The 14,898-nt window shown below is 44.5% G+C and overlaps 1 protein-coding gene across 3 annotated transcripts in view; it reads right to left on the reverse strand.

Moving 5' to 3' along the window:
- Window positions 1-8,849: 8,849 nt before the first annotated feature.
- Window positions 8,850-14,898, reverse strand: part of ACTN1 (actinin alpha 1) — a 92,099-nt gene continuing 86,050 nt past the window's right edge. Inside the window, exons 19-22 of one of the 3 annotated variants that reach the window (XM_082318561.1) lie at window positions 13,816-13,896; window positions 13,204-13,269; window positions 11,528-11,686; window positions 8,850-9,698 (exon numbers count right to left, since the gene is read on the reverse strand). In XM_082318561.1, the coding sequence (XP_082174687.1) occupies window positions 9,540-9,698; window positions 11,528-11,686; window positions 13,204-13,269; window positions 13,816-13,896 (465 nt within the window). In that variant the 3' untranslated portion in view covers window positions 8,850-9,539. The remainder of the gene's footprint in view (window positions 9,699-11,527; window positions 11,687-13,203; window positions 13,270-13,815; window positions 13,897-14,898) is intronic. The other 2 variants (XM_082318560.1, XM_082318559.1) reach the window with 2 other exon arrangements.

Consider the following 14,898-nt stretch of genomic DNA (forward strand, 5'->3'; position numbering starts at 1 on the left):
CTAATTATTCTTTAGGATGGAGATAACCTATACATTCAACATCCGTAATAATAAACAGAATCATTTAAGTTGGAAGGGTCCCCTTGAGATCATCTGGTCCGACCCCTCAGGGTTGCCCAGGACCACGTGCAGTCAGCTTTTTAGTATCTCTGCAGATGGAGGTTCCACAACCTCTCTGGACAACCCGATCCAGTGTTTGACCACCCTTACAGTAAAAAAATGTTTTCTTGTGTTCAGATGAAATTTCATGGGTTTTAATTGTCAGGGAATGCTACTGAGAAGAGTGTGGCTCCCTCCTCTCCTTCCCATCAGGTATTTATACACACTCAGCCTTCTCCAGGCTGAAGAGTCCCAGCACTCTCAGCCTCTCCCTCCATGAGAGATGCTCCAGTCCCTCAGTCATCTTTGTGGCCCTGTGCTGGACTCGATCCAGTAAGTCCGTACCTCTTTTGTGCTGGGGAGACCAGCAGAGGACACAACGCTCCAGGTATGGCCTCACCAGTGCCGAGCAGAGGGGAAGGATCGCCTCCCTCGACCTTCCAGCAATGCTCTGCCTAATACAGCCCAGAATGCTGTTGGCTTTTGCCTCAAGGCAATGGATGTGAACTCTTTTTGGTAAGAAAATGGAGTAATGTGACAGCTTAACAAAACAAACTGTGGTTAAAAAAGGAAAAAATGGATAGCTGTAGCTGGGGCAAGTATGTCTTACAACTTTGAATACAATGTTCAGTTGTAAGGCTGTTTTACTTGTTTATTTGATAAAACTGTGCAGGACACTCAAAATGGCAGCCCTGTGACTCTTTCTGTGCAAATTCTGCATAGGTAGCAGAGCTGGACTATTACAGGAGTAGCACCAGAGTCTCTGTGTGCCTGTGTGCTTGAATTGCTGCGTAAGAAGCTCAGAAGCAGAAAAAAGCTCCTTAGGTGGCAGTCTTGGAGTAACAGGGATTTGAGTTACTGGCAATAATGAAGATAAGTCATGCCAGAAGCCCAATTAAAGCTTTTTCGGTTTTATCCTGCATCTCTGCAGCCTTTGGGGTCGTGTCAGTGGGGAAGAATGCGGCTGTGTGTCTGGAACACAGCTCGGGCTGCTCTGGCGGTGCCTGAGCCGGGCTGGAGTCCCGCTTTGCCTTTCTTGGTTGTGGACACTCTGCACGGGTGGTAAAAGACATGAAATATATCATTAGAAGAATCTGCAGTGTTGCCTCTAGTGTGTGGGTAGCGTTTCTGGAAGCTATCATGTGCAAAATAAACTTTCGTGATAAAGCTGTATTTTAGTTTCCTCGTTATTTTGGTTGCACAAAAAGATTGGTCTCTCAGAAGACCAACTGAAAGCCCACTGGGAACTATTAGCATCCTGACTGCACACCTACAAATGTAAACAAATGCTCAGCTGGAATCAGAATACTTAAAAAGCACAATCTGTTTATTGCTGGGGTAAATGAACTGCTTGCTTGCTTCCCCGAAGAAGACATTTTATTTTCTCTGTGGCAGAAAGCAGGATGCTGTGGTTCAGTACCACGGATTAGAGATTATGCCCTATTCAAGTAAGAAGTAGCAGGAGAGAAATTCTTCATTAAAGTGACGGTGGTGATGTTTGAATGTGCTTAATAATAAAGAAGGTACAAAATGCTTTCTTAACTCTGCAGTTTAAAGTAGTCCTTGGTTTTAGGCAAATCTGACCAACGAAAGCCACAGGGTTCATACAAAAAGCCGCAACGGCAATTAAGGAACTGGGAGGAATGGTCTGGGAAAAAGGTTTGAAATAGTTGTAGGATGACTGTGGCACTTAGACTGGAACGTGACAGAGCTGGGCTCAGTTCTCTGCTCCGCCACAGACCTCCCCGAGCACCACAGGCAAATCACTCCTGGCTGGAGACAATAACCACTCAGTTGCCTTCACTGCAGCACCTAACTCAGAGGTGCCAGCCACCCAGAAGGAATCCGAGACCTAGAGCTGGGTCTTGCACAGGACACAGGGGAAGGTAGACATCTGGGGACCAAAAATGCCCGCATGCTAGCGAGTGAGTGAGGAGCTGCTAGGAAGCAGCAGTGAGAAGTGAAGATAAGGCTTCACGACCTGCCCCTGCTCAGTACAAATGCACCTGCCTGCAGCTGGGAAACCGGAGCCTTATTCCACTTGGGATCCACAGCTCAGAGTTGTCTCAAAGTGCCAACATCTGTTTCTAGCGAGGATTAACTAGGACTTGTTCTTTTCTTTAGCTGCCAAAAGACATGTTGAGACCAACAGCTACGTCTTGTAAAATGGCCTATTGTTTAAAATACCCATCACTCTGGAGGACTGGGTCTGGTGTCTTCCTCAGCCTGAAGATCCAGGCTCCCACCCGCCACAGAGTGCCCTAACCACAGTGTGAGCCTGCGGTGGTGGAGGCGGGAGGCTCCTCTCATTGCAGCTGTGCCACTATGGAGCAGACAACTGAGGGAGAGCAAGTGTAAGGGCAGACCTAATGGCTGGGGTGGTGGGAGAGGCGTCCTAGGGCCTGTTTCCCACCCCGAGGCTTTGTTCTATATTTTACCCTTTGACTATTTAATAGAAAATACCTAAAAAATATCTCCATCAGGGACTGAAATGCAGCATTCCTTCTGCAAACTGATTGCCTAAACCACAAGGATATGGGTTCATGCTTTCTCTCCTGTTGCCTGGGTGCTTATTCTTTTTATTTCACAGAGACAGACAGAGTGAGGCTGGGAAGATGCTCCCTGGCACAGCCTATTAGGTTTCCCGCTGGTTAGGGTGTAGCGCTGGGAGGTGGGGATCCCCTGAGAAGGGATGAAATGTTGAACTTGTGTTACTCTCCTTATGTGAGGATATTTTAGGCAATTAGGCTTTTACAGAGCAAATGGGTGGCAAACCCACCCAGACACTTTGCAAAGAAAGCAGCCAGTCTTGCTGGTTTGTACTGCTCTGCGTAGACACGGTGAGGTTTGCAGCCCCCGGTGATGCAAGGTGTTTGTGAAGGGAATGCTCAGGCCCTGATGGGGACTCTCACAGGGGACCAGGTGTCCAGTTGTTTCAATGGCCCGTTCCAGGCCTGCCCCGAAGCAGAACAGTAGGCGTGCAGAGAAGGCCTAGGTGCAACAGGACAAAGCCTAGTGAGCAACACCTCCAGATTTGGGCAGCAGCTGAACAGAGGCTGTTTGAATTGCAATTGTAAATATAGGCTTTGCATTTCTACCTAGCCCTTCATCTGCACAGTGGGAATAAGACTAGATGTTCCCCACAGCAGTAATGAGAGATTATATTTTTCCAGATAATATGAGGATTGGGGTCACTGAGGTATTGCAATAGCTAGAGGTCTTTCTTGATATTTTGCTCAAACGCTTGCTAGGTCACTAGGATGGGAATTACTGACAAATAGCAAAAAAGTGTAAATAAACTTGCTGAGAAGAGATAAGACAGGGATGGGATGTAGTGCAGTTTCTACCAACATAATTTCATGCACATATGTCCCAGAAATCAAAGCAGAGAACAAAACTGAGAAACTATTTCCTGGCTGCTGTGTGGTGTCCAAAGACAGGGCAGGAAGCCATTTTAGTATTTTATTGGTGACATGTATAGTCTATAAGGCTGTTAAGTTCCCAGAATACAGAAAAGATTCATTTTCTTCTTGCATTTGCAGTGGGCTTAAATTTCTGAGATTTAAATCTACCTAAAATAGCCTTATAGAGCATCCTTCCCTGTACAAGAGCTAATAATCCAACTTCATCCCTCCCAATGACTGACTTTTCTGCTGACTGCAGCACTGAACACATTTTCTCAGTGTGTGCTGGGGAATGTTCTGATTACCTGTTTGTCTCAGGATCTGCCCTATACTTTGTTAATCTAGGTTTATTATGCTAAGACTTTCCCAGCAGCTTAGAGCTAATGCAATGGATTTTAAGGGTTTACACAGTAGCAACTCTTTCAGTAGCCAGTCACCTCTGCAGTTTGATTAATTCAACAGGATTAAGCTTTCTTAGTACTTGGTTACTATGGGGGCGGGGTGGAATCTGTCCTACCCCAGCATCTGTAATGCAAGTAATGTCGTACAAATAATTTTCTTGTTATGGTTTGAAAATCATACCTGCATTCTGGTTCCTTAAGAAGGCCATTTTAGTTCGAGGTGTTCCTTTTCGCAGCCGTTAGAGTCACCCTCTCTTTATTCCTTGCCCTCTTCATTACTTCCCTGATAAAACCAGTCAGTCTGATTTGGCTGGCTGGATCCTCTGTGGATGTATGAATACTTCTTTGAAACCAAGTTCATTCAAGGTTGCAGGCCAGTTTCCTTTCATTGTCTTCTGAGACTCCTGGCTCAGAAGATGCTGGCAGCACTGAAGACAAGCAACAAGATAGATTTGAGAGGCTTTTGGAAATGTGATTGACATTCTGGCAGGCAAGACAGCCCCATGTTGTCTGAGCACTGATGTGCTTTTTGCCCCTGTACTGTCAGACAGTCATGCAGGGGCAGGTACTGAGGTCTCAGCAGCCAAAGATGTCAACAGTCATGAAAGGAAAGTGGTTAATTTCCTGGGAAAGCATTATTTCAATTTCTGCGCCTGAAAATATTGAGTATGGCAGACTGACGAAAACAGTTCATTCCTGAACATGAGATGTGAGCTTGAAGCGGATTGTCCGCTTCTTCTGTTCTTGGCCGGGGAAGGGGCAGTCACTGAGCTGCAAACAGCTGCTTCCAGAGATGAATTTCACCAAGGCTGATGTCAGGACTTGGCTAAAGAATGGCACGTTAGCTGCAAAACCACGAGCCTAATACAAAAAGCTGTTTTTGAATTTCAGCATACTAACTGCCAGAGACTGTTAGGCCACGCAATTGCAAGATACGTCTTGTGCTGCATATGAGGAAGATGAACATGTTGCAGCATCCTAGTGCTCCTCCTTGGGTGGGGTGGGAATGGGGAGGCCGTATCTACAGCCTAGAGGGAAAGACCAGGTCACATAAGCTCTAGCCAACTTGTCAAAGCCTGTGCCACCTAAGCAGAAGAAATACCAATACATGTGCCTAAAACTGTAGACACGCCTACTGCCGATATTTTGAACTCTATTCAACTACTCAGAAGCACAGGTGAGGCCTTTCTGGTGCTGTTAACACCTCAACTTCACCAAAGGATGCAGTGCTGTGGTGCCGCTGGAGCAACGTTAGCAAGGCTGGAGCCCACACGCTGCCAACAATTTGTTGTGTGAACAGGGACAAGCCACCTGTTTTCTTTCTGTCTCATAAAACCATGAACACTTACGCCTTGCTGCAGTTTTGTATGAAACCTGGTCACAGAGTGCAACGCTACCACAGCTCAGTAAAAGGTTTTTGTAAAGACTTCTGGAATCTCCAAGTATGGACTTGCAGAGAGCTGTCACCAGGATCATTCCAAATAATTTGGCTCCATTCTCAGAGTGGTAGCAGACTTAGGCCTAAGGTGATGGCCCAAGGCAGTCACACCTATGCTCTTTTTCCAGCCCTATTTCAAAATAACATGGGTCTTTTCTCCAGACAGTGGTCATTTAATACCCCAGTTGATACTCCCCCCACCTCCTGGTATGACTGTTTAAATAAATAAATAAAAAAAGCATGCATAAAAAAGTGTATTATTACATCTTCTGGGAATGGGTACAACCTACAGAGAACCTCAATTTGTTTGACAGTGCAAATGTCCTTTTCCAGGTGCAGCAAACCAAGGACAGGACAGCTACTGTGGAAGAGGAAAGAGGGTTATCAAATCAAGGACAATAGGTGCTCTGAGGCAAAATTCAGTATAGATTATCTGCTCATGCCTGTAGTCATCATCTCCGCTGTTTTAGTTTTCAAACAGATAACCTATGTTATGTACATTAAAACATGGCAATGGAATCAGCACTCCCTATCTTTGAAGAGGACAGCGGGATTTGCTGCTCCAGCTGAATCCCTATAAGTCAATGGGGCCTGATGGGATTCATCCGAGGGTACTTAAAGAGCTGGCTGATGTCATAGCGAGACCTCTCTCAATGATTTTTCAATGTTCTTGGGAATCTGGGGAGGTCCCAGTTGACTGGACGCTAGCAAACATTGTCCCAGTCTTCAAGAAGGGCAACAGGGATGACCCCAGTAACTACAGGCCTGTCAGTCTCACCTCTGTGCCTGGCAAAATTATGGAGAAGATTATTCCAGGAGTTATTGAAAAACACCTGAAAGACAACGCAGTCATTGGCCCCAGCCAGCACAGGTTCACAAAGGGAAAGTCCTGCTTAACAAACTTTCTAGAACTTCTTTCTATGACAAGGTTACCCACCTAGTTGAAAAAGGGAAGCCAGTTGATGTAATCTTTTTGGACTTCAGTAAAGCCTTCGATACTCTCTCTCACAGTATCCTCCTGGACAAAATGTCCAGCATACAGCTGGATAAACACAAAATGCAATGGGTGAGCAATTGGCTGACGGGTTGGGCTCAAAGGGTTATAGTAAATGGGGTTACATTGGGCTGGCGACCAGTCACTAGCGGGGTCCCACAGGGATCCATCTTGGGGCCAGTACTCTTCAATATCTTCATAAATGACTTGCATGCAGGACTGGAAGGTTTGTTATCAAAGTTTGCCGATGACGCAAAATTGGGAGGAGCCGTTGACACTCTGGAGGGCAGAGAGGCCCTGCAGAGAGATCTGGACAAATTAGAGGGCTGGGCAATCACCAACCAGATGAAGTTTAACAAGGGCAAGTGCCGGATTTTGCACCTGGGACAGGGCGACCCTGGATGTACGTACAGACTGGGGAACAAGAGGCTGGAGAGCAGTCCCGCGGAGAGGGATCTGGGGTTCTGGTCGAGAGCAAGTTGAACACAAGCCAGCAGTGTGCCCTGGCAGCCAGGAGGGCCAACCGTGCCCCGGGGTGCATCACGCACTGCGTGGCTAGCCGGTCGAGGGAGGGGATCGTCCCGCTCTACTCTGCACTGGTGCGGCCTCCTCTTGAGTGCTGCGTGCAGTTCTGGGCCCCACAGTACAGAAAGGATACGAAGCTACTAGAGAGTGCCCAGAGGGGAGCCACGAAGATGGTGAAGGGTTTAGAGGGGAAGCCGTATGAGGGGCAGCTGAAGTCACTTGGTCTGTTCAGCCTGGAGGAGACTGAGGGGAGACCTCACTGAGGTCTACAGCTTCCTCACAAGGGAAGGAGGAGGGGCAGGCGCTGATCTCTTCTCCCTGGCGACCAACGATAGAACCCGAGGGAACGGCAGGAGGATATGCCAGGGGAGGTTTAGGTTGGACATTAGGAAAAGGTTCTTCACCCAGAGGGTGGTGGAGCACTGGAACAGGCTCCCCAGGGAGGCAGTCATGGCACCAAGCCTGACAATATTCAAGAAGCATTTGGACAATGCCCTCAGACATATGGTGTGAATTTTGGGGTTGTCCTATGCAGGGACAGGAGTTGGACTCCATGATCCTTGTGGGCACCTTCCAACTCAGGAGATTCCATGATTCTATAGTAGTGACGTAGCTGAAAATGGGCCTGTAGAGGAGCTTGCAAGTAGATTCAATACTGATGCTGCTGCAAGTCCTGCATTATTGACAATTCATATCGACCCCTCCAGGCTTCTCAGTATCATGGGTTACAACACAGGAAACTCTGCTTCAGCTCAACTCCAGCACTCATTAGCAATGCAATTATAGGTAAGAAGTTACACGAACTGTCTCTGCTTCAACCTTTGAAGACAAACTATGGTGAGTACAGTCTGGCCTTGTCTATGTATGAAGCTAAATGGAGCTCACTTGCATAACCTCTGTGAACACATTATCCAGCCTACAGGAGAACACAGATCTTGGGTCTCCTGGAAGAAGTGTAGCAGCAGACATTAGCATCCTCTCTCCCAAATACAGTATACAGATACTGTCAGGTGGGGATACATCACAACACGCTGTTGTGGTTTTTATTGTGTCCTACTCAAGGTCAGGAATAAACCAAAAAGCTGTGCTGAACCCCAACCCACAATGTACAATATCTTCCTCAGGACTTAGCTCTGCCCTGGAGAACAGAGGGCAATGCTACTGAGAGCTGCAGGAGCTCCTTGGGAATCTGTGCATGAATTCTCAGCTCCTGCAGTTGTTACTTCAAAATAAAAACTGCTTTAGGGACTAGAGACAGCAGTTTCACTCACTTGAAACATGTCATGAAGCAGTAACACAGTTTTTTGCTCCTAACTCCATGTTTCCTAAAAAAGTTGTGGGAGGGCAGGAAATGCACCTGTAATATGAGATGGCTGGGAAGGGATTAGCTGCTTCCCTTTACTGATTTTCAGGCACGTCCGTGCGTGTGTATACTTTATGATTCATTAAAGGTCCCAAAGCAGTTGTTCTGAAGGCTGGTTTCTTTCAAATGTCCAATACAAAGACGATCTTGAGGGCTCTGGAAGAATTTATAATGTCAGAAGATGTGATATCAAGAGCAGTGAGATATTTAATGCTGAGCGTGGAACAGTGGCGGAATTTTTCATAGATGGTTCAAGATATGGTCGTTGTTTGTTTGCATAGGTCTAGTAACTAATTCTGTGCTGGTTCTAAGGAGTAACAAGAGTATTGTTCCTAGATGTGGGTGTATCAGGGATGGTTAAAAATTATATAAGACATTAAATTAAAGTAGTAAGAAAGCTGTGAAAATTCCAACATCATTCAACAAGAATGAAAAGGTTAAGGGGGAAAGGAAGTTTACCTTTAAAGTATTGTAATTTCAATTTAAAACGCATTAATTTTGGATTCTCTTCATCGTGTTTGTGGTTTCAACTAAATAGGATTAAACAATTTTACTATACAAATGAATAAAGTCTAGATTTGTTATCACAAGAAATTTTTAATATGGTTTGTGACAAGCAATATCAAAGTTATCAACTCTCAAGCTTCATGTTCTGAAATCAGACAATTCTCAGCAACAAAAAAAGTTGTGCACTGATAAACATAGGAGGCATATTGTATATTTTAATTAAATATGAAAACATGAGCTGTGTACATTATTTTTTTCCCTAGAAAACACAGCAATTTCAAAAGTTTGTCATAAAATATTTTCATGAAATGAGTGAACCAGCAAACACATGCACTTGTGTGCCTTCCCCCCTCCCAAGATAAACGTGATAAAAGAGACATTACACAAATGTAAAAGTTAACAGAACAAGTGGCATTTTGTTGTTGTTTGGTTCTTTTTGGAAAGGATGGAATGTAACATTGTGCTCGACTTTCTATGTCACAACAAAAAATATTTGGTGCAATATTTTAACATTTTCTTTTTAAGTTTCAATCTGGTGGAGAAAAATACCTTTTTCTATAATAAAATATGTCTGTTCTTTTTAAAACTTAACTTTTTTGCACAAAATAATTTTGTAAACTGTCATTTCAAGGGCAAGGTAGGTGGTGCCATGTCAATGTCCTCCCCCCCACTTAAAAATGTGATCTGTTATCTGAAGCAAAACAGGGAAACACAAAAAAGAGCGGAGCAGAGGCTGCTTTGCAAAGAGAAAGAAGGGCGTGTCGGACGGGGGGAGAGGGGAAGGAGCGTGTGGTGGGACAGAAAAAAGTTAAAGGTCACTTTCGCCATAGAGTGCCGTGGAGAAGGACATGTAGTCCAGGGCACCGGGTACAGCATCACGGCCATTGTAGGGTGCCATTCTAGCAATGCAATATTCGGCCTGATCAGGAGGCAGTTCCCGCCGTAATTCATCCACAGTGATGTAGTTCTGCAATGAGGACAAACGATAAGGTGATCATTACTTTCAGAAAACTGACCTTCCTCAGAGGGACAACCACCCCCTGTCCCCCCAGGGCAGCAGACAACAGTCAGGGACAGGACCCCAACAACCGGACTAGTACTGTACACCCACACACAGAGCTCTCTGCACATACACCTTGGGAGGAAATGCAGTCACTCCCTACTGCTTGGACAAGAAAATGGTTTTTACAACAGAGGGAAAGATTGTTTTAGCAGGAGAGATGCTGGCACACCTAAAGAAAAGGCCTGGGGGTAAGTAAGGTGAGTTGCTAGTGTAAGACTGTGCCTTCCCGGTGACAGTGGAGGTCCTGCTAAAAGTGCATGGGAGGAAGCAGAAATTTCATTTGGATCCTGTCCCTCACTGGCAGGAGGTTAACAGCTGCTTGTGCTGCTTGGGAGTTGCCGTTCCCTCTCTTCAGAGCAAGGAAAGGAGCCATCCCCACTAGCTCTGGTTGGTGGCACCAATGGAGACAGCAAACAAGCAAACACTTTGTGTTGCTTCCACAGCTCCCCAACAATCTTTGCCTTTCACAGCAGACATTTTTAATAAGCAAGCAAAACTTCTTATGTAAATTCGGCTTCTGGAGACTCACTTTGCTGAGCTGAGGTAGCTTGGCTTCTCTCCATGCAGTTAGTAGCAATAGCTGCCTGTTTGCTAACCAGTATGTTGTCTTTAGCTAACTGACTCATGGGCATTTGCAGTCCTCTGAATAATGGTTCAGGTTTCACACCATCTCTCTCTCTCTCTCCTCTGTGACTTTTTATTCTCCCCCCCCCCCGCCTCAGCTTAATGACTGGAGTGAGTAAGAGGTATTTTTCTTCATAATGAAATACTGTCTGATTCATGTTATAGTCACTAGAGCATATTTAACGTACTGTACAGAGTAAAAGAGTTAATAAGTAATACTGTATCCAAAGGTACCTATTTATTCAGTGATTAGCTTATCTGAATAATGTGGAATTTTCAGGCAATAGGACTGGCTTGAGTCAGGTAGATGCCTAAAGGATGGATATCACGGTTTCTACGTTACAGATTATGAAAAGATTGTTAGCGAAACATGGAAACCAGTCCTGGATTTAAGGGTAACTCATTACAATCTCAGAAATGGTATCCCACATTTCTAGTGAGATGAATAAAATATAGCAAATATAGAGATATATTAATAGTGCATGTACATATTATTTGTTCAACTACATAAAAGATTAGTGGGGATTGTTATATAAGAAAAATAAGATTACATAATTTTTTTTATCAGCTGGTTCCACTGATGATGCAAATTTAGAAAAGTAATACTTTTAGTATCATCCTGTGAGTTTTCCTACTTTCGAGCAATTTCTATGATTAAAAGATGCTCCTCTTGCAGATACAGCATATCCTCAATGAAAATCTACTATTGATTGTATAACAACTAATAGTGACACATGTACATCTGAGAAAGATCATCTCAAGTTTACAGCTGTCAGTAATTAATAGTTTTTCAAGACTAATCAAGAACCATCTGTTGAATTTGTTCACACATTTTAAAATAACAAATTGCAACCAAGCTCTTAATTAAATTTTTAAAGCAAGAGTGGGCAGCAAAGTTCTGACTGACAGCTGAACAGGACTTACAAGTGCCTTGACAGGCTGCTCATTAACCCACACTTTAGCCTTGCACTCCTCCAGCACTGCACGACGTTCCTGTGAAAATACCCTCCACGCTAGAGAGTGCTTCCCTCGACACTTTCTTCGAGACAAGAGAGAAAAAGGAAAGCAGGAGCAATGCAGATGCAGGGAAGGAAGGTGTTGAACCTGACCTTATCTCCAGCCAGGATCTTGAAGGAAGCCATAACCTGGTCAGCAGTATCTGTATCTGCTGTTTCCCGGGACATGAAGTCGATGAAGGCCTGGAACGTCACTACGCCCAAGCGGTTGGGGTCGACGATGCTCATGATGCGGGCAAACTCTGCCTCTCCCTAGAGAACAAGAGAGTCATGTAAGCCTGGACGTTTGGGCAGCAGTGCTATGCAAGTGGGGAGAAACCGTGCAACAGCATATCTCACAGCTAGAAAAACAAAGCCAAATAGAAACCAATTCTTTTTTTTTTAATCAGGATATTCTTTTTTAGCTTGCTGTTATGTACAAATGCTTCCCACTCATTTGTCCTTTGGAATAAAATATTCTCAGCTGTGCCCTAGGATAACATCCAGCTCCATCTAGCTCTAGGACAATGCTCCTGTCAAGGAACAATATCACACAGACTTCAGGGGAGGACGCAAATTTCTCTGTCATACATATCATGCTAGATGTCTGCAGCAATATTTGAAGATCTGCATTCCTCAAATCCTTTTGCTTTCATTTACTAAAAGAGAACTTTTGCAGTTCTCTTCAGCTGCCAGAACAGAAACCACCAGAAGAAACATCTCTGGGGTCTTTAATACTATCTGGTTCATCTTAACTAGACAGGCTTTAGAAAGAAGGACTTACATATCTGGAGTGGCCCAGGGAAGTAGCCTTTACAGGGAAGATCCTACAGAGAAGTTTGCTATGGAAGCCAAAACCTTGTAGTGTAGTTTTCTGCCTTTTTTTTTTTTTTTTTTTTTCATATAAACAGAAGATCATCTGTTCTCATCTCTGGGACTCCTTCCTCCCCAGGTAAGGAGGAGGGGAGAGCAGAGCTGAGTCTTCTCCTGGGAACAGGCTCTTCTAACACATCTAGAGCAATATACCCTCAAGAGTAATTAAGGTATCTAATCAAATGTTACTGTGGCTTGGCACGCTACATCAAAGAGTCTGTATTTATACTGGGCCAATGAGTAAGAAGAATAAACACTGCTTTGCCTAACATCAGGAGCAAAGATACTGAGAGTACAGCTGAATATTTTTGCACTACGCTCTTCTGCTGTTTGATGAGCATCTGTCTTCGGTGAAGCTCTTCCTATTAGTTATCATGCCTCTCAAGGTGCCACATGTTCTTGTTCTGAATATGGAGGTACTCTGGTGAGGGAGAAGCTACGGGGAGGATGACTGGAACTTGAACTTACTTACATGTACAGGAAGAGAGATGTGAAATAAATGGTAGGAATGAGAGGAGAGGCATTTGAGCGTATTCAGAAATCAGGTCGTGTACACTTCCAGACGAGTTCAACTGATACTTAGGGCTGGGGAGGTTGTGTGTGCTGTGCAGAGCACAGGTACCGATACGAGGAAGCTTATTGTTTCTTCCACATGTAGCTACACAGTTTGATAAATATAATTCTTATTTGAAATACACAGGAGTTAGACAATGATTTCCATTTTTTTTACCTTCAGCTACCACTGCGAGACAAGAATTTTACATGTACAGCTAATACTAGATTTAACATCCATTGCTGATAAATCTGGAAAATAAGGCTGTATTTACCTTGATTCATTCACTACACATTCTCCCTTTATTTTCGAAGATGCCTACAAGAATCACTTTGAACAGGGGTGACAGAGGGCTCTACATTACCATATTGTAACCCATGGAGATAAGGCAGGCTCGGAAATCTTCACAATCCATCATACCAGTCTTCTTCTACAGGGAATGATGCAAAGATGGAAAAAGCCAAGAGAGAAAAGGGAGACCAGTCCAGGGAGAAATGAACCCACAGGAGACATTACAAAGAATGAGTTTCAGGGGGGAGGAGATGGAAGGAAGGATTTACAGGACAATGAAAAACAATAGAGGAAAGGTAGTTTGTGAAACCATGAAGAAGCAAAGGTGGTTTTGGACATGGAATAGTTTAAACACAAGGAACATGATGATGAAAAAAAGGAATGAAGATATCAGGCAAGACAGATTGAGGGATGGACAAGAAAAGGAGTGTTAAGTGACACAGAAGTAAATGGAATAGTTTGAAGACATAAAAGGAATTCTCCCAAGACAAACAATTAGGGAATTAAGAAGGAATAGATACCAAAGTACATTTAGAGGGGAAGTAGTATAGAAAAGTGATGTATATATAGTCAAATACAAGAACAGCAATGACAGACGGATTAAGACAAACAAGAAAAGAAAGGAAAAAACTGTTATTTTTTCACAGTTTAACATCTGGCTGTGTTCACCACTAGCATTCAGTACCTGTGCATCGTTTCCAATATCGTAACCCAAGCTGATGAGACAGGCTTTGAATTCCTCAGGGCCAAGTGTGCCGGAGTGGTCCTGGTTATGCGGTGTGCCAGGCAGCAGGACATGCAGTGCCAGTGGGGTGACGGTGTGGGGCAGAAGGAAGGGAGACACAGAGGAGATCAAAGGGAGGTGGAAGGACAACAAACAGGTGCATCATGCAGTGGGTGAGGAGAGAGGGAGAGGAAGAATGACATGCAGATAGAAAGACAGGGAAGAAAAATAAAAAGTGCACAACATTAGATATCACAATGACATTTCAGGATGTGCTAAAAATGCTCTTGGAACAGTTCCTTCTCAGAGAGCTCGTCACATCTTGAGAGCATTTGAATGACAAAAACAGTTGATGCTCAGAAGCCTCAAGATCTCCATCTCCCAAGTGAATTACTTGCATCACTGCTTGTTATCTATAGTGCCAGAAGCCCTGTGTTTCACTAGTAACCCGGAGTGCAGGTAAGCAGGCAGAGGCAGTGGGAAGCATTGCCTTAATCTTCCAGTCAAAAGTCCCACTAAAGGAGTAGGTGAGGGCAAGTATGTTTGGCAATGCACCCAAGGAAGCTTAGCTGTCAGGGCATCCCAGAACAGACAAGGAAAAACAGCTGAAGCTCAGGGGAGCAGTGTTATGGCTGTATTTATGAGACCTGCACATGAGGTGCAGCTTTGACTGGTGAAGCTATTTCAAGTGCTCAGCTCTGCAAACAGCACTGCTGTACAGCGCAGCACAACACGGCTTGGCAGCTGCTCTTCCCTTTGCTCATTTCCCGCTCCCCCAGTGTTTGGATGTACCCGTTAAACTATACACAAGCTACCACAGGAACCGAGAATCCCCATCCACCCTGCAGAATTTTAGCTCAGGACAGCCCCCAAGCACTGAAGAGCCCCTGCCTGCCACCACCATCTCTGGCCAGATCAAGGAAGCTACAGACAGGATGGTGGGGCCAATTCCAAGCGACTTTCCTCAAAAAAATCAGGTTTTAAAGTCAGCATTAAGCCTTCATAAATCAAATACGCAGTTGAAGGTGGGAAGCCCATGCTCTC

This window comes from Platalea leucorodia (assembly GCF_965183815.1).
Source record: "Platalea leucorodia genome assembly, chromosome: 7".
NCBI classification, from domain to species: Eukaryota; Metazoa; Chordata; class Aves; order Pelecaniformes; family Threskiornithidae; genus Platalea; species Platalea leucorodia.